General features: G+C 33.1%; 2 protein-coding genes across 2 annotated transcripts in view; both read left to right on the forward strand.

Moving 5' to 3' along the window:
• LOC137397004 (uncharacterized) overlaps positions 1–26,624 on the forward strand; it is an 86,840-nt gene that overhangs the window by 8,332 nt on the left and 51,884 nt on the right. The gene's annotated exons all lie outside the window — the stretch shown is intronic.
• LOC137396623 (uncharacterized) lies at positions 34–24,883 on the forward strand. The gene is made up of 8 exons (XM_068082943.1): positions 34–251; positions 6,606–6,765; positions 8,228–8,420; positions 9,748–9,944; positions 10,813–10,983; positions 12,421–12,529; positions 21,789–22,508; positions 24,040–24,883. The coding sequence occupies exons 1-8, from the start codon at positions 34–36 to the stop codon at positions 24,171–24,173; spliced, it is 1,902 nt and encodes a 633-aa protein (XP_067939044.1). The 3' UTR covers positions 24,174–24,883.

Consider the following 26,624-nt stretch of genomic DNA (forward strand, 5'->3'; position numbering starts at 1 on the left):
TTCATGGCCTAACATGGTGTATAATAAGAAATAATGAAAGCATTTACCTTCTGCGATACTCTCGCCGTAGATTCTGGCATGACGACTCTTCTTCCTGCAAAGGATGGCCCCCTGCGACAAAACATCATCTTCATCCACCAATCAATCTGCTCTATTTTGGCGCCACTTTTACCATGTGACAACGGTTGCTCGGTCTACCTGAGTGCGTACCGATACCATGTGAATGTTCACATAATTGTTTGGTATTCTCGGTGCGTGAACGACCGAACCGCACCGCGCGGTTCCATTGTGACGTTTTTGCCGTTCGGTTTTAAAAACAAGTACTGCAAAAAAACGGTAATATCGACATACCGCCCAGTTTTACAAATATTGCATGTACTTTTGGTTAAAGTTGACTAGCTAAGTGCTAGCAAGCACCAGCTAAGTAGAAGCGCTTCAAATATTGACTGAGAACTGCAAGCTGTAAAACAAACAAACTGATAAGAGCCCTTTTGCAAACTTATCAGCTCAGTGGTTAAGACTCTTGGCTAGAAAAACAGGTGTCATGCCTGGTAATGTAAAAATTAAAATATAGTAACATGGCGTTAGTCACGTAGCCAATGTGCTAATACTAGGGATATAGTCTGAGTTTTACACATAATTGACAATGAACGCCGAAAGGAAAAAGCTGACAAACGGAGATATAGTGTGAACCAGCCTTAAGAGCCCTGTGGACAAACTTATCGGTTCAATGATTAGGACTTCTGGCTACAGAAGCAGGCTTCATTCTTGCTAGTGTAAACAATCAAATATCATGGCAACATTCCTTTTGTGCATAGACAATGCACTATTAACTATAGGGGTGTAGTTAGAAGGTTAATTGAAGTAGAGGGAACCAAGTCTCAATGTTTTAAAGATTTAAAATCACTAGAATATTCATATGAAAACTGAATGAAGTGAAAAGTTAGATGCATAACTGATATGGCTGATGTATCTGCTAAAGTGCTATAAAATATGCATGAACCTCATATCGATTTTCACTGAATGGGACTGGAATATGAACACTTTGAGGATTAAAGTGGAAGCTGTTATATAATTTATATTTCTTGTTAAGAAGTAATTGAGTGATGATTTGTTAGCAAACACAGGATTTAATATAAACTTATTGTTAGAATTTTGCCCGTAAGGTGTTAGGTCTGAAGCACATTAGAGGAAATTTGAATATTATGTTTACTGTTAATCCTGCATGAAGCTTCCAACAACCATTTTACATTCATAAGTTAAACAAATTGGTTAAACTCGTTAAATTTTTGAAATTCAAATGTAAAATTAACTTGAAGGTATTTGAGTTTACACTTTCAATTTTTTAAACCAAATTTATCTTTAAAATGTTTTCTGTTGTTTAAAGGACAAAACATTCCTTTTACTAGCATTGGTAAACTTTTCCCTTTAAATTTTTTATTTTCTGACCAAACTCACCGACAATCAGCTAGATAAATATGTCAATTTTGCTAATTTAGTCAGGGCAGCAAGTGTAAACACTAACACAATTCAATTTTTAACAGTTATTAACACCTTCCCTGAGTTTAGGTACTCCTTTAAAACTCAGTCTAAAAACATTGCTGTAGTAAGCTATATAGCCAATACAATGTTAGGACACCTGAATTAACTAAAAGGCTTCTTGCTCACTAATGTAATCAATCAAATACATTGGTGCTACCCTTTTTCCATGAAATTTTTCCATGATTTATCTTTTCTGATAACAGGACTATAATCACACTCCTTGCTGAATTAGCAAGAACAAGATTTAGTTGTTTGAAAAATTGCAAGCACTAGAGCAAAGGTGCCCAAATACTTTTGCTGGAGGGCCAAACAGGTAACCAAGCCTTATCAGGAGGGCCAGGAATGGATATAGCTGTATATGTAAATGTATTGTAATAATGTATCTTTAGCTGAATTTAAAACTTTATTCTAGCCAACATAAGCAAACACAAAATAAATTGTAGAGGCGCAGACGACTAGACTTTTATCGCAATAGCCAATGTGAACACAAGAGATAGGGAAAGGTTGTATCACACATTACATCATTTTGGGCAAGTCTGGGCATATTTTTTTAACCTGAGTGTTTTACCGCGATTGATTTTTTCAATTTCAATCTTCAAATATCTTGACAATGAGATCGCCCAACACAACAAACAACATATCAACTGATAGACAAAGAAATATACTTGATTTTAAAGTCAACTCAAATTTTACGCAACCACATCTTTAAAGATGTGCGTGAACTATAGTTTGCATAAATTTTATTAGTAGATTTAACATGAAAGCTGTTGATATCTCTTTCTGTGGGTTAAAGCCCGGCAAAACCCCAAAAAGTCGTGTGATTTATCTTTCAAAATTCAATAAATTTGGTATTTTATGAACATGCATAGCTCAAATCTTAAATTCATTTCTCTGAACCAAATATTTTGTACGTAAACATTCATTCACATATCTAATACTACAAAAAATACAACCATGTGCAATTTTTCCTGTATGAAACGCTTGGAAGCATTTATTTTGGTAGAGTCAAATGCTATAACGTAGCCATGCGAGCTACCATAATGATCATTTTTCTTTGTATATTCCAAGTATGTTAAAAGTCCAAAAAGTTTACATCATCTGAACTATTATATTCTGATCAGACAAAACGTCACAAACGATCGCAGTATCAAATAATCTTTTATTTTACCTTTTGAAAGTCGAGCCGATGTTGACTGGTTTTTCCAAATTTTATTCTTTTCCAAGGAGGTGAGATTTATTTTGCTTTTAGCACAAAGCAATGCCTCTCCAATAATCGTTTCATATTGTAAATCATCGACTAATATCTTGTTGATGATATTTAAAACTTACTAGTGTTCATATTCTTTGTTTAATGCTACTAGGCGACAGCTTTAAAAACGTCTACCTAAAGCGACACAAATGTTGCTTCCCAATGCGACCGATAAACAAAATTTTGGTCGTTTCCCCAACCAAAGGGATATATTTCATCATATGTTTTGAACTATTGATGTTTGAAGTGATGTGACTGCTAGCATGTGTTGATATTAAAATCGACACCATTCACTGCGGTTAAAATGCTCAGATCAAGCAGAAGTGCAATTATGGTGTATATAGTACTAAAGAGCTTCAACACACTAACATATATCAACTGTAGCTACGATAACAATTAGTGTCGTCATTTTTCACGTATTATTCTTCTGAGTATTTTATCGACGATCATGTTCAGTCAACCAATTTTTAAAAACTGTGAGTCAGAATACGTAAAACAGACACAATTACAAATAATAGGGAAACAGCGATTTTACTAATATAATCTAATAAAAGTTTCTGTGTGTTTAAAAAAAAAGATTCAATATTGTCATGGTAACTAGATAGAGTTACTACTAGTTACTAGATAGATAACTAGTAGTAACTAGTAAGGAAACAATCACCTTTTTCTTGTGGAGACAACCAAGCATCAATGTTTTTTTAATATTGGCAAGCACTAAAGCTTTCACACTGGCTTGAAGAAATAAGCATCTAAGGTATACAAGGAACCCTGCGGATGATTACATCTGATGATGTATCACCTCCTCTTATTTTACATTGACCAATCTAGACAGCAAGTTGACGGAGCAATATTTTAAAGTCTCAATATGTTTCTAAATCTCATGTTATTAATATCTAAACATAGAACAATAAATGTGTATATTATCTAACAAAATGCAGATTGGAAATGAATAGAGCTAATTAGTCACCGCAGTATGTCAGATACTTGTTTTCAACTAAAAGTGTACACATGGTGCTGTAAGTACTAAACCTTTTGAAAATACTGAAGTTTCTTTCTATTTCCTCCATTCATTAAAAAAGTTACCTACGTATTGAATACTAGTGGCTCAGTGATATTCATCATGTTTTATCTATGAAAATAAATTTGCAAGTTCTGTAAATTTGTTACAATTTTCTCCGCTCTTCAGTAACCTGCACATTACATATTGATCACTAGTGGCTCAGTTATAATAATACCTTTTGATCTACAAAAATGGACTTTCTCATTTGAAAAAATATCTAATCAGAGTAACTCGTGGTGAGGCCATGCAGCCATCAAATTTTTCTTCATGCAAACATAGCCTTTTTAAGGTCTAAGAAACTTGGATAGCCTTAATGGTGTTTGTCTTTACAAAATTAATGGCCGAAGTACCGTAGATGCACCTAATTCTATGATTTAAATTTCAGATGATGTAAAGAGTTAATGTGGAGTTTTTGAATCTTTCTAACTCAGAATTGCATATACAGTTATTAATAAAAATTTGAGACCACTCAGTAAATCAATGCATATTATTGGTTTTATAGCAAAAGGAGCACATTTTGAAACATTTACCAAAAAGTTTAAAAACTTTCAATTTTTGGACAAGTTGCCTAGAATTACCGACATGACATTGACAAGGACGGATAGGGTTCGAAAGGTTAATGTAACTTTACATTAATTATTGATTATAAACCTAATGAAAGTAATAGGAAAAAACTAGATACCAACTTTTTAAACCAAACAAAGTTGTTGATACAAACCAATAATAGGATAGTAACTTTGCATTTATTAAAACCAAACATCAAGTCTATTTCTCCCTGTTGAAGGGCTAAGGAGGTAAGGGCTTGGAAGGATTTTAGGCCAGATTAGACAACTTACGTGTATATTACTGTTCAAAAGATATCGCAAAAGATACCTAATTTTTTCTACATCAACACTGTAAAAATACGCTGTTCATTTTAGCTCTTTGAGCAGTCAACACTGTCCAGTTACACAATGGTAATTGATCACAACAATGATAATTTTTGGCTGTCTGGCTTCTCTGCTAACCCAGGCCCCTGCCTGGTGGTAAATACCATTTAAATTCAGTATGTGTAGTGTATATATCAAAAATTACTAACAAAAGGTTCACATTTGAAAATATAGCTACATATATAATTGTAGTTTATTTAATGAATATGTTCTGCAATGCAATGTAACATTACAAAGTCCTATGTTCGATTCATACCACATAGGGATTTATTACCGTTGAGACAGACATATAACGTTATTTTTGATGCTAACTTTATTGAATTTAGCTTTTTAAACCAACACGTCAAACTAAGTTCTTATACTTGTATGTAGATGTTCTTGACTATTTTACTGAACTTCAATTTTATCATTGCTAAAATTTCATCATCACTAAAACTTGATTACCTATCAGTTACTGGCTCATTTTCACTCTAACTTCTAGCCGGCATCATTAAAACATTTTTCAACTTAATTTGGCCAGAAAGCCCAAAAATGTTGTTTTTATAATGAAACAATTTTTGTGAGCAGATAAATGTTTAGAACAGGCTGTTCCTGACAAAGAAAGTGTCAGTAACTCTGGGCATTTCTCAAACGAACTGAAGTTTTTCAACTTTTAATAAATATCTCTAAATATATCTAAATGTGCACATAATATAATGATATTTGGTAAACACTAGTGAACTAGTAGGGCAACTCAGAGCAAATGTCATCAAACAGAACAAAACAGCGGTTCACCATTATTCTGGGTGAAAGTATAAAAGTTACTCCGATTTTAAAAACTTGTAAAAAACTTACAGTAGTATTAACCCTTTCACTGCCAACCATGTACAAATTTGGGTATCTGCTAAGTGCCAGCCATTTTACCAAAACTTGCTGATACTCCTTCATAATATGTAAACAGTATTTTTTCCAATTTCAATCTCTATCTAGAACATTTTTGTTACATATTTTAATTTGCCAACATTTTAACCAACATTGCTATGCAAAAATTCAATGGATCTGTAATTTGTGCGATGATAAAGCTATGGGAAGCTACGATCGATGCGAAGCTAAAACGATCCTCCATAATGTTCCGTACTCTTACAAAATTATTACTTTCACCACTATCAGAGACAGTGCTGCTGCTTTAATTATCTGCATAATTACAAAAATCTGATTTTGAATTGGCTATAATGCCGTCAACCTAACTAATTACCTGTTTTCTGACTCACACACGGTAATTAATAAACTCACACAAAAACAATGTTTGTTTTTAAATTAAAAATTCTCAAACAAAAGTTTAAAACTGCTTTGTTATTTTAGGCTAATTTTATAGACAAATTTTCGGACAACACTGTCAATTTCATAAAAGTCTTAAAAACCGTGAGTTATGTTGTCAACGAATAATATAATTAGCTATCTACGCAATTGCTGGGAAAGTCGCAATAATGCGTCTACGGCAGTCGTTCAACGAAAACGATTTCTTTTTTAAAGAAATCGCAACTCCAACTTTTTCACTAAGTTGGAAGGGAAATATTACGGACCACTTTTTACTAGAGGAATGGCAAACTGAAATTTTTGTATCTATTACAAGCGTTTTGAGAACGTTTTGGATGAATAAAACATTAAAAACGTCGCAATTTCCATGTACCTAATAAGCACAACAACTACTTACATTGAACTCGGCCAAAATTTTTGTTGAATTCATATGGTGAAATCAAACCTAATGTAAATATGTGTACCAAACTTCTTGTAAGGAATTGTTTTTTCACATGAACATGAATATCTGATGTTTATTATGTTGTAGTCAAGTCTGTGAGGTGCCCCTAAACCAGCTGCCAGCCTATGATCTATCCAAGAATAAGCCGAAGTCATGTGATCTCTGCGCAAAGAAAGGAAAGGATAATGAGCAAGCATTTTCCTACTGTCCCCTGTGCGATACCATTTATTGTGTAAAACATCACGAGGTACATATGAATGAGTTGATAGCTTATTTTTTATTCAACATTTCAGCATCAGGCATTGAGGAATAATTAAACTTGTAAGTTATCAAAATTGCCTCACTAATTAACAATTCACTGCTGAATATGGTTATTATGGTCATCTGTAATGGATCTCATTTTGTAGCTGTCTAGCAAATGTTGCTGGTTACATTTCATTTATTCAGATGTTCTGATCAAGCCAGAGTTTTTATAGTGTGAACTGAAAAAGTATTGTTGCTAATTATCTTTAATAGTTTCAGTCAGGTTTTCTCTGCATCTCACAAGTGATGAACAACAAGAAAATCATTCACATCATGGTTACCATTTATTTAATATTGTCAAAGTTTGAGCAAACTAAAGCTTTTAAAAATATTCCTCATTTGTGCTACAAATGCTGTTGCTATCTTTGCTACAACTAACCACCAAGACTTACTTCGTTATCATCACAGTCTTAGTAATTTCAGCCATCAGTTTTTTTAAATTGTGATATTCTTTTAAATATTAGTTTTGAAGTAATATGTTTTCGGTCAAATTAGGAATATGTTGTTGAAACCAACTGAGGTTGTTTATAGGGTAATTACTTTTTTTGTAATTATTTATGATCAACCACAGTCAATAACTGCCAACAAGGTAATTAGATGATATCCATTCTCTATTGATAAGCAACTGTTTTGTTAATCCTTTGTTTTCATTCCTCAGTAACTATCAGTAAAAAGAGGTTAGGAAAAGTTATTAAATAGGATTAGTAAGTGTAAAATATTAATTTGATTAACAAATCATATTTTTGTAAAAATTGGTTCATTTTTAATGCTTTGTATTGGAAAATTACAATTGTGCAATCACATTGAAATACATAGCGAATAGTAAGCTGCTAACTCTAGAATTGGGTTGATTACATACACATTTATTGTGTAAAAAGTGTTGTTGGTCGCCTGAAGTAACTCTCAAGCTTTTTGAATATTTTTGCTTGTAGGATAATGACATTTTTGCAGTTATTTACGAACAAGCAATACTAATAACTTTAGACATTGTAATCAGATGGTATCGATTGTTTATTGATAAGCAAATGGTTTAATAATATTTTGATTATATAACTCGGTAAATATCAGTAAATAAAAAGAAGTAATTCAATGACTTCGTCAAATAAAAATATGAACTTAGCTGACAATATATATTTTTGATTAAATTAGTATATATTTTGAAGCTTCGTAATGGGAATTACAATAGTGCAGCCACATTGAAATACCTAGTGAATGCTAGTGTGCGAACTGTAGAATGGGGCTGATTATAGACAAATTTATTGTTTGGAATGTGTTGTTGGTCTTTTGAAATACCAACAAAATTTTATAACTAGCTTTCTCATCGCACCTTCGAATAATTTTTAACACCCCATTTATCTACATTTGAGTAACTTTTGACATTTGTTCTGACCCACTTTACATTTTAGTTTCATCAAGAGTACCATGAAGAGATTGGTAAAGTTCATCCAACCATAAACATGGAGCAGTATGAGCTACTGAAGAGTCAGCAAAGCAGAGTCTGTACTGATCACACAGACAAGCCAGTCAGTTTGGGATGTGATAAATGTCTGAAGATGATCTGCAATGAATGCGTTCGCAGAGCCAAGTTTTGCGATGATGGTAAGCGGTAACAATAATAAAATTGTTGTGCATAGACTATAAGAAAAACTTGGCTAATTTTAGTACAAAGCAAACTTAAAAATATGTCATAAAAATTCTACAATTCTCACTGGTTTGAATTAATTATTTCACCTCATAAACTAATTGTCTTAGTTAGATTACTAAAATACTGAAAGTAACTTTTGTAGGTAATACAATGCAGAGAGCTTTCAAATATATGAATAGTTTCACCAATACAACTTTGACTTGCTACTGTTATTATACCTATTTGATATGTAGTTTAGCGATGGATCATCGATAATATTTGTTCAACTGTTTGATATTATTTTTAGTATACATAATATATTTGTTAAAACTTCAACTTTTGTTTTAATATAATGTGCATATTTTATATACCTTGTTACCTAGACATTAAAGATATCAAAATAAGTGCAACAGTTATTTATATGCTAGCCACTCACTCCGAACCAGTTTATATTTTAACCCTTTCACTGCCATCCATGTACAAATTTTGCTATTGGTCTAGTGCCAGCTATTTTACCGAAAATGGCTGATATTGCTTGATGATATGCGTACAACATTTTTTCATTTTCAAACTCTATCTACAACATCTTTTGTATCATATTTTATTTTGTCATCATTTTAATTAACACTGCTATGCAAAAAATTCAATGTATCTATACTTTGTGCAACGATAAAGCTATGTAAAGCGATCGCTATGAAGCTAAGACAATCCTTCACAATGTTCCTTACTCTTACAAAACTATTACTTCCACCACTATCAGAGTCACTGCTGCTACTCTAATTATCTGTGTAATCACGAAAATCTAAATCTGAGTTGGCTATAACGTCATCGACATAATAAATTACCTGTTTTTTGACTCGTGGGCAGTGTTTTATGAACTCACACAAAAATTGTTCGTTGTTGATTCGTAGTTCTCAAACAAAAGTTTAAAATTGCTTTGTTATTTTAGGCTAGTTTTATAAAGATATCTTTGGGCAACGTTGTCAATATATTGAAAATCCTAAAGATCGTGGGTTATGTTGTCAACAAATGAAAAAATGAAGTTACTACGCATTTGCTGGGAAAGTCACAATTATGCGTCTGTGGCACTCGACCCTAGAAAACGCATAAATGTGTTTTTGGCAGCGAAAGGGTTAACCTTATAAATAATTAATTTTATTAAATGTTGCTTAGCTTGTCACCGTTTTATCTCTTTCAAAACCTGTAATTTTAAATAAAATTTTCTTAGTGACAATCAGCTAAATGTTCTCGTAATTAGAAAAATTGTACAAGTTTGATTGGGAACTTTTATGTTTTTTTCAGGAGAGACTCATCAGCTGATGTCATTGGATGACCTTGTCGAACAGCTCCATGATGAGATTAACAAACTAAAGAAAGGGATGATTGAGAAGGAAGAGGGTTTGGAACAAATTTTCAAGTTCACCTCTCAAACACTTGCTGAGTATGACAAGGAAACGGCTGAGACGGTGCAAAAGATTCATGATAAAAGGGATGCACAGGTTGTAATGACATTGCCAAGTGTTTAACAAAGCATTTATTAATTCCAAATGCTATTAGTTAACAAGATAGTCTTAGTTAAATTGCTAAAACCTTTTGAACGATTCTCAATATCTTGTCATACTAATTCCTATAGAGCTAGATAATAACACTATAAATATAAAGGTTAATAATAATACTATAATATACAAAGGTTAACATGGATAATTATCAACTTGAATACCAATACATGTTCTAAAGGCCTCTAAAGTTGTAGTAATGCTCTTGTTGTGAATCTATTTCTGTTAATTTTTTGCAAAAGCAGACTTATTTTTATAAACTTGTTATGTATGACTGGATGGGAGGTCAAGTGGATCACGATAAACTTCTATTCAAAAATTGTTTTTTGACTATATTTTTAAAGTGAAATAAATTCAAAGAAACTGTACGAAAGTGCTTCTGCATCAGCATAATATATATTTGATTTATGCTGTTTAACAAATCAAAAATTTATTTCTAAGAGGTATACTACTTTTTTGCAAATAGTCTTTTCTATTAGCAGTTGTCAAAGTCTTTTCATAATATTGTGCAAAGTAAAACTAAACTGTGCAATAGCTTATCTTGTGAGGTTATACATGACAAACATAATGTTTCCATATGTGCCATATATGATGTGCCATAATTTTAAATTTTCATTTGTGTAGTTACTCAATTATTGCGATGTATTTGACAGTGTAGTCTATTGTGGACAATTTCCACAATTGCAGGTGGTGATAACCAGCTATTGTATACTAATTAATACTTTGTAAAAGTCAGTAAAACGCTCTTGCATGTAGCAGTATTAGTGCTTTTAAGACGAACGTAGTCATAAGATTGATTAACTTGTTGAAGATCAAAGCTTTGGAGTCTAAGTACAAACAGCTAGAAGCTGAATATACAGAGGATCGACTAACAACCAAAACGCTCATGACAGACTTTCTCGAAGATAAGATACTTAAGAAATGGAGCCAAATAAGAAATATCATGTGCAAAACCGAGTCTCGAGCTAAGCATGCTCATCAGGTATATACATGATTCAATCTGTAAAGACACTTTAATCTGGAAGTTTTTATTTGAAACATATAACTTTGTAGTGTATGTCATTTTTCTACATAGACTGCTTGCATCTCAATACACTTGTTCCATTAATTTCCTAAATTTTTGACCCGACCAGAATATAAGGTGTCTGGTCTACTACGCAGTGAGTTTTTCTCCTATTCGTTTTTTATGGCAAAAAGGTGTTTTCCACCTAAAGCGTTCTTTGTTGGACAAAACAGATAATAGCCACTAGGAGATAACTTTAGAGCTGAAATTCTGAGAGACCTATAGTTAATACTTGCAAACTTATCTGGAGTGATTTTGGCTGTGTGTGGTTAGAATTGTCTTGCTAAAGAATGGCGCCAGTTGACGACATTCTTCTCCTTGTGAACCTAACTTAACGGAAAATGGTGCAGCGCATCAAAAAATGTACTGCTGTTGACAGAACCAGATTAAAACAAGCCAATTTAGAACGTGAAATATTTGCGACATGAGCTTTTCCAGATGGGATCACCTTAAACTTTTAGGTCAAAACTGGTCTTTCAGATCTTCCACGGAAGTTTGACAAGCCTTCGACTAAAGTTTCAAGTTTGCGCTGCAGCGTTTTTGCATTTCTAGACATTTATTCTCTTCATACATTTATTTTCATAGACTTTTGACAGTGTGTCATGTATTTAGCTCTACTTTTTTATCAGCATTAAACATATTATCACAGTTTTCTGCTCTTCCAATTTGGAGCTTTATAGAGGCGGCGGCTTTGGTCATGTAACTTCAAAAAACAGGGTCGATGTCAGATGTGCGTTTTCACTTGCAGTGATAGCTAAGTCTTGTAGTTAAATGGTGCCCAGAGCACTATTGCATAGTCTAAATGGCAGTTTATTAAAGTAATTAGGGTCTTTGCTTACTGAAACACCCTCACAGTATTGTAACTTTGAGAAATAATTAAATATTAGACTTGTGTTGATGTGGTATTCTTTACAACTATTGATTTTGGAAACCTTTAATTATAGTGCAATGCTGAACTTCATGAGCTTTAAACTTAAAATGTGAATAAGTCCAAGTGTCTCCCATATAGCTTCATACTGCTTTGTTATGTGTTCATGTTGCTCATGGATAATGAGCTGTCAGTATACTGATAGTTTTAGTAGGCATACACCGCCAACACGCACTTACCTCCCTTACTTCCCCACTTACCTCCCCACTTACCTCCCGCACAACCATACTTACTTACACATGCTTACACAACCACACGCAGAGCCAGAAACGCACCCAGATAAAGTGTGTCAATTTAGCAGCAGCTTATAAAAAGCATAGGAATTATGCAAATAATTTAAAATGTAGCTAATTGGTGATTTGTGTATGTTTTGTTGCCTCACAGTCTCTTTTGCTTGAAGACTTCAACTGTTTATACTGTCATTGCAGTGTGACTTAGTCTCTAGCTACACGGAGACAAAGAATGAGATACAAAGGCTGATTGATGAAATCATACCATCAGTACAAGTACCTTCAGTCAGCAAAGTTAGAGAGAAAAGTAAGTCTAGTCAGGAAAATTTTTATTTCCGGATACTCTGTAGATGAGCCATAATTAGAACCACAATAAATCATTTCCTATTTCAGGCCACTTGCTAGAATAAGTTTAATTTCCACTTGGTAAAATATCGACACCATTAGCTGACTGTTCACATCAAAGTTTTATCACTCCGAGAAAAACACTATCAAAAAATAATACTAACAGAAAATTTGAAAATCTAAAACAATATCTACTTACAATACTTAAAAAACTCCATGCAGGAAGCTGACTTATATGTTCATTACACTTGAAATCATTAAAGTATGCAACTGATTTGAGACATCAGTAAAAATTTTACACAAACTTTGAGTTATTCGCTTTTGGTAAGTACATCAGTACCTTTAAAATGCTCAGTGGATTATTCTGCATTATATTTAAACTGCTGGGGAATAGCTAACTAACAACTAAAACATATGTGACACAGATTTATCAAGGTACACCTTTGGCAGCTATTTATTGGTCATTCTAACAGACTGTATATTTGCTGTATAAAAGCTATGAATTCAAATTAAAGGTATTCCATGTTTTTGGCAGACATTTTGGTTCCAAAAAACTGTGTGCCCTGTATTTTTCCAGATTCACCATTTGGCAAACATCTTCTCAACTACACCCAGCTACTGACTTTGGTTTAGAAATACATACATGTAGGCAGTCCTTACTATTCCTTTGTATTTTTTTTATTAACTGAAACTTTTTAAACAGAAACTTTTTCTGCAATCAGTAAGTAAAAGGGGTGAGCTTGAAAAGAAAATTTTTTGTATAATCAAAGAATAATGTTCTTTTCTGCAAAGTTTAGTGCATTTCCGGTCCTTGTTTTTATCATTCTCTATAATTAGCAGCCTGTAAACCTAGACTGTAAAACTGCCATACAAAGTGGAATAACGAAATTGCTAGTAAAAATTGGAATGGTCAGCAATTGTTTAACTTTTAGGCAAATCTGAGTTGCATCAGTACGTCAGCTTTACGCGACAGCAAGGCAGTCTCATATGGCTATCTGATGTGCTAGATGAATGTGCTAAAGGAAGCTACATGATGTGGTTTTACCAAAATTTTAGGCTAATCTGAGTTGCATAGTACAGATCAGCAAGGCAGTCATGTATAGCTAACTGATGTGCCAAATGAATGTGCTAAAGGATGCCACATGATGTGGTTTTACCAAACTTTTTATCCGCATTTGTACTCAAACAAAGGGAAACGATTATCTACCTGCAATGAGCCAATAAAATAGGTTTCCAAGCCATCATGAGTGTAGTTTCGTTTTGCACAAAATTATTTTTTATCACAATTTCTTAGGAATGACCAGCCATGTCAGATACATTAGTGCAACAAAGTTTCAATAATTTCATATCTGCAGACTGTTTGATATTTATTGAACAATGGTACTACTGAGATTGAATATTTTATATTCATCAGTAATAATAATGTGATACGCTGTAATAATATTGATAACTCATCCGACGTTTGCAAATTGGTTGAAAAGTGTCTGAGGTCAACCTACAACACAGAGTGTTTTCTAAGGCATTACCTGATATAAAATTTTATACTAAATTTTTGGTACTAAATAGGTTTTCTAGACTGAAGTTTAAAAGTCATGGCGATCTGTATGTGTCTTTGTCAAGTGTTAGGTTTTACTGAATATGGATTTATGTCCCGGTAAAAAAGATGATTTGAAAGCGAAAAAGTTAAAGACTACAAAACAATTTTGTCACCATGGTATTTTAACAACCAAATGTAAGAACTTTATATATAATTCATATATTATATTTTCATTGGGTTACATAATCAATTATAGCAAATTAGTAATAAATGGTTTTCTGAAAAATTCGTTTACCATATAACTACCTTGTGGACCATTTTGCTGTTAGAAAATGACATAAATATATTTTAACGGCTCCATGGGCAAACATCTTTTATGTCTTTTTTTGTGGCTGTTGATGAGACAGTTGCCTATTTAACACAAAAAGTAGATATCAATGTTTTCAAACCCTCAATATATTTATGAACCAATTTATCGATGATTAAAGATGTGGTTGCGTCAAATTTGAGTTGATTTTAAAACAAAGTAATTTTTTGTCTATCAGTTGATATGTTGTTTGTTGTGTTAGGCGATCTCACTGACAATATATTTTAAGATTGAAATCGAAAAAATTTGATCGCGGTAAAAACACTCAGGCCAAAAAAAACATGCCCTCACTTGCCCAAAATGATGTAACAAATGATACAGCCTGTCTCTATATCTCGTATTCACATCGGCTACTGCGATAAAAGTCTAGTCCTACGCAGCATAAATTGGCATATTGCATAAGCATATTGGCATAAATTTTATTTTGGATTAGCTCTTGTTGGCTAGAATAAAATTTTAAATTTAGCTACAGATACATTATTATGAATGTCTCAAACGCCTCAAAAAAGGAATATTAAAAACTTGTCATATTAGCTTTCTCTAAACGCTGTGTAAACATAGGAGTACTGATTACCAATTCAACCGGTCTACTGTAATTAGGTTGTCAAGTTAGCTTATTTCATCACAATATATTTTATCGGTTCCATGGGCAAACATCTTTAATGTCGTCTTTTGTGGATGTTAATGAGACGGTCGCCTATTTAACACAAAAAGTAGATATCAATGTTTTCAAACCCTTAATATATTTATGAACCGATTTATCAATGATTAAAGATGTGGTTGCGTCAAATTTGAATTGATTTTAAAAGAAAGTAATTTTTTTGTCTATCAGTTGACATGTTGTTTGTTGTGTTAGGCAATCTCCTTGTCAAGATATTTGAAGATTGAAATAGAAAAAATCTGATCGCGGTAAAAACGCTCAGGCCACAAAAACATGCCCTCACTTGCCCAAAATGATGTAACGAGTGATACAGCCAGTCTCTATCTCTCATATTCACATCAGCTATTGCAATAATAGTCTAGTCCTACGCAGCTCTATTGGCATAAATTTTATTTTGGATCTGCTCATGTTGGCTAGAATAAAATTTTAAATTTAGTTACAGATACATTATTATGAATGTCTCAAACGCATCAAAAAAGAAATATTAAAAACTTGTCATATTAGCTTTCTCTTAATGCTGTGTAAACGTTTGAGTACTGACTACCAATTCTACCGGTCTACTGTAATTAGGTCGTCATGTTAGCTTATTTCATCACGGCCTTTGTATCAGCTGAGTTCTCAGTTGCTAAACACACACACTGGAAACTAGCTACTAGATAAAATAGGCACTCCACGATCTTTGGAAATAATATGTTCAAATATATGGCGAAACCAACTGCTTCTCAAAAATTCACGAATAGTCTACGTTATCTAGTCGTTATTAGTATCAATTTGTAGAAAATTTTACTGGTTCCACTCGATTATTTAATTCAAGTACAAAACCAATGGTTTTATGAGTTGACCAAAATAGTGAACGCAAAACAACATCAAGTTCGTTGAAATCAATTAACCTACCGATTCTGACAAAGGGTTAATAAAACCATTCTTGCACATGCATTGTTGGCGGTTTGTGGACTCAGCTGTTTTCACTTAGTAGGGTAGAACACAATATTTTTTGAACCTAATATTTGGTCCGTTGGAATTGAGTCGAGCTATCCAAAGTCCCTGTCAATACAGCATTGATTACACTTCATAAACCATCTATGAGAAAAGATTTTAACACAGATGGTAACAGGCTTTAATGTATTCAATATGTTCTGCAAATCATGTTTTGTATGGTCTTCAACAATAATACTTTATTACTTCTATATGATCTTTCACAAGCCTAAAGATTTTCATCGCATCACAAAGTTTTTATTAAAAACATCCCTCCAAGTTGTGGCCATTCATATAGTTTCAGTTCATATAATAGAACAACTTAATCTACTGCAGCAAACTCAAACAAAACATACTATGGTTTGTACAGCACACATTCATGTCTTTCTTTCACGTTTATGGCAGTTTCCAGACCGACACGACTGCTCCGCTAGTTAATCTGTAAACCAGGCCTGTATATTCACTGGTTGCAAGTAGGGCCGGCTAATGTTAGGCAACTAGTTATGAACACCTGGGGGTGTTGAGGGGGGCGGTTGTGTTGTTGTATTGCGTATCTACTGGAAGCTTTCATTTTGACGCGTATTTACTGGAAGCTTTCAATTTGAGAGTTAAATAGATCGCGAGTGTAATTTTCAAAACAAATAAATGTTTAACAAAGGCATAAATACGCCGAGCCAACAATCGGAAGCTTTGTTTCTGAGAGTTGAAGGTGAGCATTGATCAATCGATTTTCCTTACTTTTTACACACTGAACATGAATTCTAATCATAAATCTAAATTACTAGCTAAAAATGCCAAGGAAAATGCTATAGCTAGGTGAAATGATACAAAATGGTGTAACAATTAAAAAATGTATGCAACAATGATTCGTGATAGAAAAAAGTTATAACTTTACTTATTAATAGATGTATTCATGACTACTAACACTATTACTGTTAGCTTAGAATATACGTATATATAAGATACTCAAAGTTAACAATACATTTACCTCTATTCTCGTATCTTCCTCTGCAGCATAACGCTGCTGACGCCTGTTGTCTCTAACCATAACCTGTCCGCATGTCTGATGATTAATATAAAATAAATATGTCGATGCATGTAATAGTAATCTACTAGTAGTCGATGTGCAAAACTAACTAGTAATAGAGTCATTTCCCTAACAATGAGAATCTTCTACATCACAAACAACTTGTTTTACGAATGATAACATTTAATATGACCTATATAAAAATTTCGTCCTGATGATTGGCTAACAAAGAGATCTTATATTTATCGCTCGTGGGCTCTTGTCACAGGTATCCCTAATTACGTCACAAATGAAGCACCCGCTGGAATCTGAACTTTCTAAAAGATGGCCTCATTCAAACGCATATATCTTTGCACATGGTTAGTCTACAAAGGCAAAAAAGACATCAGATTATAGCTGTTTTAGCCTTTTATTGGTTTTAATTTCAACAAATTGACCTTTTTGATGCAACCACATCTTAAAAAATTTGAAAAGATTATCTGAGGGAGAGCTCAGATTTTGATAATGTGGTATTTGCAAGTTATGATGTTGTGAATAAATGACAATTGCCACTATATAGAAGCCCAATAAGCAGAATACTAGTGTTATAACTGCTAGTGGAACAGTGGCTGAGGAAATATAACTACCTTAGCCTGTAATGGTTGACAAAATTTCACTGACTTTGATGGTGATAAGCTGCCATGGCTCCAATTACTTTCCTCTCACTCAGCCCCCAACTTCATCCCACCTGCTGGCCCAGCTTTCCTTGAGCTTTTTTATATTTTTTTCCTACTGAATAAAGTGTAAATATTTTTTGAGATGTTATGATAACAGAAACTAATGACTACTATGAGTTTACACGTGTCCAGCTGGGAGATATGCAATAACAGACTGAACCGGATTTATTGATAAGTGCCGTTGTTGCTCGACTAGGGGAATTTATGGACTTAACCAGCAAAAAGATTTGTGAAAACCTCAAAACAATGCAGCTTTTACGAGCAGAATTTTTTATATATTTATATCAATACTGCAATGGGAAGGCTGTCTTATCATCTGCCTTCTCTTGATTGTCTGACTTTTTGTATAACTTCTCGAGATTGACTGACTCCTTATATATCTTCTCAGAAAACTAAGATTGGCAATTCTTTTCTAGTGGCTAGGTGGCCGGCTTGGACTGGCACAGCAGCATGTCAGTCTTTGTGATGCCAGCTCACCTGCCGGCTTGTCCGGCATTTGTACTTCTGACTGGCTCAATCCCCTCATCGTTGGGCACGATTTCTCCCTGCACCTGTCTGGCGGAGTCATAGAGTTATCTCCCTCTAGGGTGATAACTGTGCATTCAACAACACGAGCGTTTCCGGTGCCAACAAGGAGCGTTTAGGCCACGCCCCTTTTTTGTGCTAGTCAATCGTAGTGATTGACATAACGATAACATCAGCCGTGTGAATGATCATGAATTTCCACAGTTAAGATAGTAATTATTGCTCATATTAAAGAAATGATGATTATAGTTTATTACTATAATATATGCTTATTATTTAAAGCAATTTGATACCTACATGCCTTGCAAAGGCACTGAATAGATAGTGTTAAGTAAGTGAGTTAATGCTATCAGTTACTCCAATGATATACAGCCCCCACACATGGTGGGCAGTATATCTTTGGTTACTCATAGATAAGATAGATAGTCATACTGGGGTTGTATTACATTGGTGTGATGGGAAGCTAATTGACTGCCATCAACTGAAAGTGTTGACATTGTATGGTGATAGAGTGATTCATTGACACCACAGTTCACAAACAGCCGTTGCATGTAATATTAGATTTCAATACATATCAATCAAATACATAGACTGTCTTGAAGCAAAGGTGTCCACTAGTTAGTGGACATCTTTGCTTGATGTAAGCAAGCAAAAAGTTTGAAAGTTAGAGTGGCAAATGTTGTTATATGTTAGATAAAAATAAATTACCTAATTATACTAAATTAGTATTATTTAAAAATAAAATAGACTTTTTTATTATTTTATTTATTAAATAATTTTTTATTGTAAACATAGCTAAACAGATTGTATTTAGCCAACACTTGCTAATTATTTCACATTTACATTTAAACACATTTGCAGTTTCATTTTTCTTCCTAATTTATTTCAACATAAAACTTCTTTCATGATGTGAAATTTAAAAGTTGTAGTTGTTTGAAAAGCTTAAACACATTTACAGTTGTTTTTATTTTCTCTCTTCTCTTCATTTATTTAAATTACACAAAACACTTCTCATAATATGTATTTTAAAAGTTAAAGTGGCAAATGTTGGTATATGTTAAATAAAAACAAATAATAACGTACTTAATTATACTAAATTATAATTATTTAAAAATAAAATAGACTCTTTTATTACCTTATTTATTAAATAATTTTTCATTGTGATCATATCTAAACAGATTATATTTAGCCATTACTTGCTTATTATTTTACAATTAAACACATTTACAGTTTTTTTCCTAATTTATTTCAACAAAACAATTCTTTCATGATATGAAATTTAAAAGTTGTAGTTGTTTGAAAAATCTTGAAAACCTTTACAGTTGTTTTCTTTTTCCTCTTAATTTATTTGAACTGCTTAACAATATTTTTTCATAATATGAAGTTTAAAAGTTAGAATAGTAAATGTTATATAAAAATAAACTTTCTGTCCAAAGAGTTTTGCATTACTCGGGCAACTCGGGTAGTACAGCTCATAGTTGATGGCAGTCAAATAGCTTCCCATCACACTAATGTAATACAACCCTAGTATGACTATCTTTCTTATCTATGAGTAACTGATTGCATTAACTCACTTACTTAACACTATCTATTCAGTGCCTTTGCCAGTCAAGTAGGTATCAGGGATTACGTGTATGTCACAATTTCCATTTCCATAATTTGTTTCTATATAATTTCCATTTCCATAAAATTTCCATAATTTATTTCCATATTAATTCCATTTCCATAAAATTTCCCTACATCATTTCTATATTATTTACATTTCCATAACATTTCCCTACTTCATTTTATATTATTTCCATTTCCATAACATTTCCATAATTCATTTCTATATTATTTCCATATTAATTCCATTTCCATAACATTTCGATATTATTTCCATTTCAATAACATTTCCATATTATTTCCATTTCAACAACATTTCCATATTATTTCCATTTCAATAACATTTCCATATTTCTAAAATAAAATTTCCATATCCATTTCCCTAAAATTATGGAAATATTGATGCTTATGGAAACAATAATATACAGGGGGGCTGTATATCATTGGCTGTATATCATTGCTGTATGGGGCTGTGGGGGGCCTGTATATCATTGATGGAAATGGAAATGAAAAAGTAAACATTTCCATAATATGTTTAGCAATCCCTGGTAGGTATTGAATTGCTTTAAATAATAAGCATATATTAGAGTAATAAACTATAATCATCATTTCTTTTATATGAGCAATGATTACTATCTCAACTGGAATTCATGATCCTTGTTTAATCATTCTCATGGCTAATGTTATTGATCTAGTCAATCACTACGACTGACTAGCACAAAAAAGAGGCGTGGCCTAAACGCTCTTTGTTGGCACCGGAAACGCTCGTGTATTTATCACTCTAGAGGGAGATAACTCTATGGGTGGAGTTGAGTCAAGCCTCTGTCAGCCAGGCTTGGCTGACAGTCTTTTTTCATATACCTGGCCAGTTGCGTGTCTCAATAATTTTTGGCTTTGGGCCAAGTCACCCTTATTCATCACATCAATGACATATATTAACCCATGAACTTGTAAAACTGGTTAAAAGAATTGATACAACTAAACAAGAAAATGAATTTGTAAATAATTGGAGATGAATTTGAACAGCTGACTTTATAAAACCAAAACTTTATCAATCACACGCATCTTTTATTTTAATATTGCAACTATTATGTGTTTAATCTATTAAACTTGTAATCTTACCTTGGAGATGAGTTTCGTTTAACTCATTTAACGAGTAGTATAGATCTGTGTCATGAAATTAAGTCACATGAAGGTGACTACTGCAAATAATTTTTATCCAGAAAATTATTTTCGTGCCTGTGTTGTACATACCATTTCACATTAAACTTACAGCTGACTGAATGAAGTGGAAATTCCTTCATATGCACACAGTATAATAATAGTATGAAAATATTGCAATGAAAGTGTTGTTACCCTTTTAAAAATATTTTCATAGTAACTGTTTGAGACAATTATAGCATTGCTATGAAATACCTCCTAGTCACTGTTAAATGTATTATTGGCATATTGTGCTATGACAGACTCATATGCATAACTCTGTTGATCAAACACTAAACAGCTTTAAAGGAGAAACCAAATGAAGAATCTAAAAGACAGGTTTTAATTAACACATCTTGAAGCACCCATAAACTCTCAACAAATTCTCAGTTGCCCTAAACTGCATAATCAACCAGCCAAAAATCTAAAATCATGTCCTTACTTTCAGTATTCAGATTGCAAACTAAATACAAGTTTTATGGATATAATGTTGGCAAGCATATTTGAAACTAAATATCCTATCGTTATTGTTTAACAATTTCGTTCACCTTACAATAACTTTTTGAAATAAGTTATATGTGCATCTATTTATACTTAAATACTTACAGGTGGAAGTAGTGAGATAATGCTAGAAGTTGTCTCCACTGACGGATTTCAAATTGATGAACAGCTAGAGCTTCAACCTCCTAAACCTCTTCCAAAATCCCTCAAACTCCTTCACACAGTCTCTTTACCATCAAATCCTTATTCTATAAGAGTCTGGAACTCTCAAATATTAACTGGAATGTATAATAAAACAGTAGCTACTATTGACAACAACTACCAAGTAAAAGGCTCATTGATTGCATTCAACAACATCCCTAAAACAATGGAGGTCTACAAGGACAGACTATATACAGCAGTGCGAGACAATCCTTGGACCATCTATGTACATGATCAGCAGGGAAAGCAAGTCACTTCCTGGACTCACAATGACTATAATAGCAGCTGTATCACAGGACTAGCCATCACTAGTGATAAAGTAGTTGCTCCAGACAGAAAGAACAAGCTTCTCATCATCTACTCACTGACAGGGAATAAACTCAAAGATATTTCTTGTCCTCAGCTTAGCCAAGATTGTGTCTCACTCTGTGTTTCAGGATCAGACAAGGTTGTTGTGTCTGACTCCGGCTCATCTCAAGTCTGCTTGATAGACATCACTCAAGGTCAGCTGCTTTGGACTTGTAAATATGTGCCTTATCCACAAGGAGTAACATGCTATGGAGACAGATATATCCTGGTGGCAGCATATGCAAGCAGCAGTGTGAGAATCCTGGATAGCTCAACTGGTTGGTGTATTTATAAATGATATACATAATATGAGTGAGCAGTTGTGCTGACAAATATGCTGTACAATCTAGTAATTGATAGATATACTAGTAGATACATAATTTTGATGTAAACCCATGTAATGCTACCCTGACTACTTCTCATAGTGATATTAAACACTATACATAGTAATAGAGAGCTCTGATAGTCTACTTGCTATAGACTTAGTATTAGCTAAAGATTCAAGATAGCTGTATAATATTCACTATTTCTCATTCATTAGTCAGTTATTTTGGATTTGCCTTTAAAGTCGGTAGACTATCACCGATCAACCAAATATCATACATTTTATTGTTATAATTTCCTGTGTTAGCATCATATCTCAAAGTTGTACACACAGCTATGGATATGATGCTCTTGGATATAAAATTAGAAGCACAATCATTGCAGTCTAAACGTGTTGAGGGTGATAACTTTAATAAAAATTATTCATCGTAGTCTGTAAAAAAGGTGAACAAAATGTATATGAAGTTAAAGAATTCAGCAAAATAATCTCTGATCATTTTACTATCATTTATATTATGATAGAAAAGAAGATGTTGGTCATCAAATGTTTCAATACACAATTTAAAATAAACTATTCTTATCCACTTGCTTTTTCTAGTCTTCGTAAAATGTGAACTTATATTTAAAGACGGGCTTTGCCTGTCAGTTAGTTGAAGTCAAATAAAATTTGCGTAAGCCTCTACTTATAATGTGCATACTTTTTTATAAACCAATTCACATTCATTCGGAACAAATCTCATATAATTGCCTATAAGACTTTGAATGTGTGCCTTGAACTGCAGGCCACACAAATAATTTCTATCTGGATGCTATCTTTAATCTGCTACTGACACTTTCTCATAGCTTGTATTTGGCATCTTGCCAACATTTCTATGACTGTAAGAGACAACATAATATTTGTAATTAGGGGTCTGCAACATGTTCATAATCCAATCAGCTGGTAGTTAGTCTATTTGTATTAATCCTGACGGGCTCTGGAAAGGCAGCCTGTCAAGCAAGGAAGAGAAGCTTGCTCTAGTAGTAAATAGGCTAGCGCTGCACTCTCAGCTTAGTGTAAACATAACTCAATAAGGTGGAGCATACCTGGAATATTGAAAAGGTTGAAGTATGAAGCTTGCTATGAATAAAAACTTAACATTGTTCTTTCCCAAAAAGCAATACAGTAACGAACAAAAACTTGTCAAAGTTTTTCTGCAGTATGGAAGAATGGTGTAGTCTTAAAACTTAAATTGTATTTTTATGACAGAAATTTCACACAGCCTTCCAAGTCACATCCAACTAATTAGCTGTTGCGTAGTGGTATGTCAGTTCAGTGATAGATGAACTTATGCGAGAGGAGGATAAATCCAAAAATAGGTATTACCTATTTTTCTGAGAGGCTGAAGAATACAGTGTAAACCGTTACACAAGTTTGATTAAATTATTTTAAAAAGTGTTAGATTCATGAACCGGCTGTGACTGTTGATAATACTTATTATATTGTAGGTGAGGTAGTCTCAGAGCTGACAGACAGAGCTATTGAGAGTGGTAGTGTGTATGACATGGACATCTCTGGAGACAGACTAATTGTAGCTAACTACAATAGAAGGAACATAGCAGTCTTTCAGCTACAACCATAGCTGCTGCTTCATCAGTCAGAGTTGTTGTCTTCTCTTTCTTAATGTAAATTATATACTTCATATAGAAATTAATAGAGATTAATCAATGTTGGAAGAGTGGTTTCAATGTACATGTAGATGCAGTTGGCCACTTTTTTCTCGGTAATTTGCTACACAACAATGATTAAAAAGCTTGTCTTGAATAGCTGTCTCTCCACTAACTTTGCTGTTTGTGATTCTGAATGCTTTGTTCATGGAGAAAATTAGCATTTTCTATGATTTTCGCTTTTATGAATTGAAAAGTTACATAGTTTGGACATTCTAATCAAAACTCATGTATTTTCTTCTATAAGAACAATGATGAAATATTATTAACAGTAGATAACTTATAAAATAATATTTTTGTTGAAGAACTGAATTTGTTTGAAGGCTTTAAGAAAAGCAGATATAGTATCGATATTGGTAGGCCTACACAAGGTTATAAAATATATTGTATTCTGATTGATATTTCTGTACCTTTGTCATCAGTAGCAGGTTTTCATTCTTCATTCATGTTTGTTAGTCTTTCAAAATTCATCATTTTTTACACTTAAACAATTGAAGATGTAATTACCTTATTGCTATATATAATAAATCCATTTCCATATTACTGGTTCCAACAATCAACTTAATACAATGCGCACTTGGGTAGTCTATAGGTTCTTGTTATACGATTTTTCTGCCTTATGATATGGAACACAATGTCTTTTAGTTTTATTCGTACTAAATATACTAAATACATACATTTTAATATGTGCATACATAAATATTTATTTTTGGAGTTGTTTATCAGGGTATGTTTCCATTCCATAATTGCTACGGACTCCCCTCTATATGACATTTTCATCTGAGGATGCCAAAAATAGAACAAATAAATAATTATATAGAGGAAATAAAAAGGAATATGTAAAAGCTCTAAAATTTCCAGTTATACATGTTTAACACATCAGTCAGTAGCTACTCATCTGTGTATATTATCTTGACTCATATGTACTGCTGGTTTACATCAGAATGTTTAAATCCTTGAAATATATTTAAATTGTCTACAGCTGCACCAGAAAGATTAATGTCAAATGATCCCATTATAGAGTAACGCTTGACATTTTAGGTGAAGCTTTGCGGCTGGCTGCGTGCCAAGTTTGCTAGAAGAAAGTGGACAAATTACGACTCACTTTCACTTCAGTTTTCTCAGATGTACTCAAATTATTTATAAAATTAAAACATCAATGTACCACACTATAAAACCTCATGTAGGTAAGAGCTTGTTAATAAATGATCTCTCAATAATCAGATCTGGAAAACATTGTTACTGAAGCACATTTACTGATTATACCCAACAATAACACTTTTCAGTCTAGGCCAGGGGTCGGCAATCTGCGATTCTTTCATCTCCTCACTGCGGCTCCTTCTGACTTTGGATTTTTTCCTTTTTTACCATATGCCTAGTAACTCATAAAACTATAAAAGTTTTATCACTAAATTTTTCTAAAAAAATTTAAAAAAGATTTGATTATGGTGATAAATAAAAAATTGTCACTTGCCTTATTATTTAGTTCTATTATTATTATTACTACGTTCTCACATGATTGTCACATGGCTTTAACTTTAACATAAAACTACAGAAGAATGAACTACTGGATTCGCGTAGAAGGTCGCTATGAGATACGTTATAATATTATGTCAACAAACGGGGTTAAAATTTTATGAATCTTGTAAGGCTGGACAGCCACTTAGGTCTGCAATATCGTCAACAACACTTTTGACAAACAACAACACTAATACAGGTAGCACACCTTATAACAATTTATGCCCCAATAAAACAGCCAAAACTATTTTGTTTTTTGCAAAAGTGTAATTTGGTTTTTTTTAGCAGTTAAATCAGTATACATGCCACATCATCTCGTTTCATGGTGTAAACATGGTATGAAAGCATTAAAAGCTAAACAAAAAAGTTACACATGGTATTTTTTTATTTTTAAATAAAAATATTGAAGAGGGTTTGTGGCTACCATTGCGTTCTTTCCTGCGGAAAATGGGTCCAAATGGCTCTTTGAGTGGAAAAGGTTGCCGACCCCTGGTCTAGACTATAACCTTGCAACATTGCAGCCTTGTGTTTGGCAGTCTGCCAATATCACTAGAAGAAATTACATTCATTACAGAACCTGTTCTTATAAAGGTTACTAGCTGCATTCCCTGCCTACAGGAACAGATTAGCATGCAACACAAGGTTTATTGCGAGTTGTTTTCATACTGTAAAACAATTCCAAGTATGCATGCTACTGAAATTGTTGTTCTGATCAGAGTATGCATGCGCATATACATGTCAATGTTGAGAAGAATAATGGAAATCTGCAATGTGTCTTACAGCTAGATTCATGTAGAATCTAGTAAATATTTTAGATTCATGTGTCTAGATTCATGCATTCGTTCATA

Source organism: Watersipora subatra, chromosome 5, assembly GCF_963576615.1.
Source record: "Watersipora subatra chromosome 5, tzWatSuba1.1, whole genome shotgun sequence".
Lineage (NCBI taxonomy): Eukaryota > Metazoa > Bryozoa > Gymnolaemata > Cheilostomatida > Watersiporidae > Watersipora > Watersipora subatra.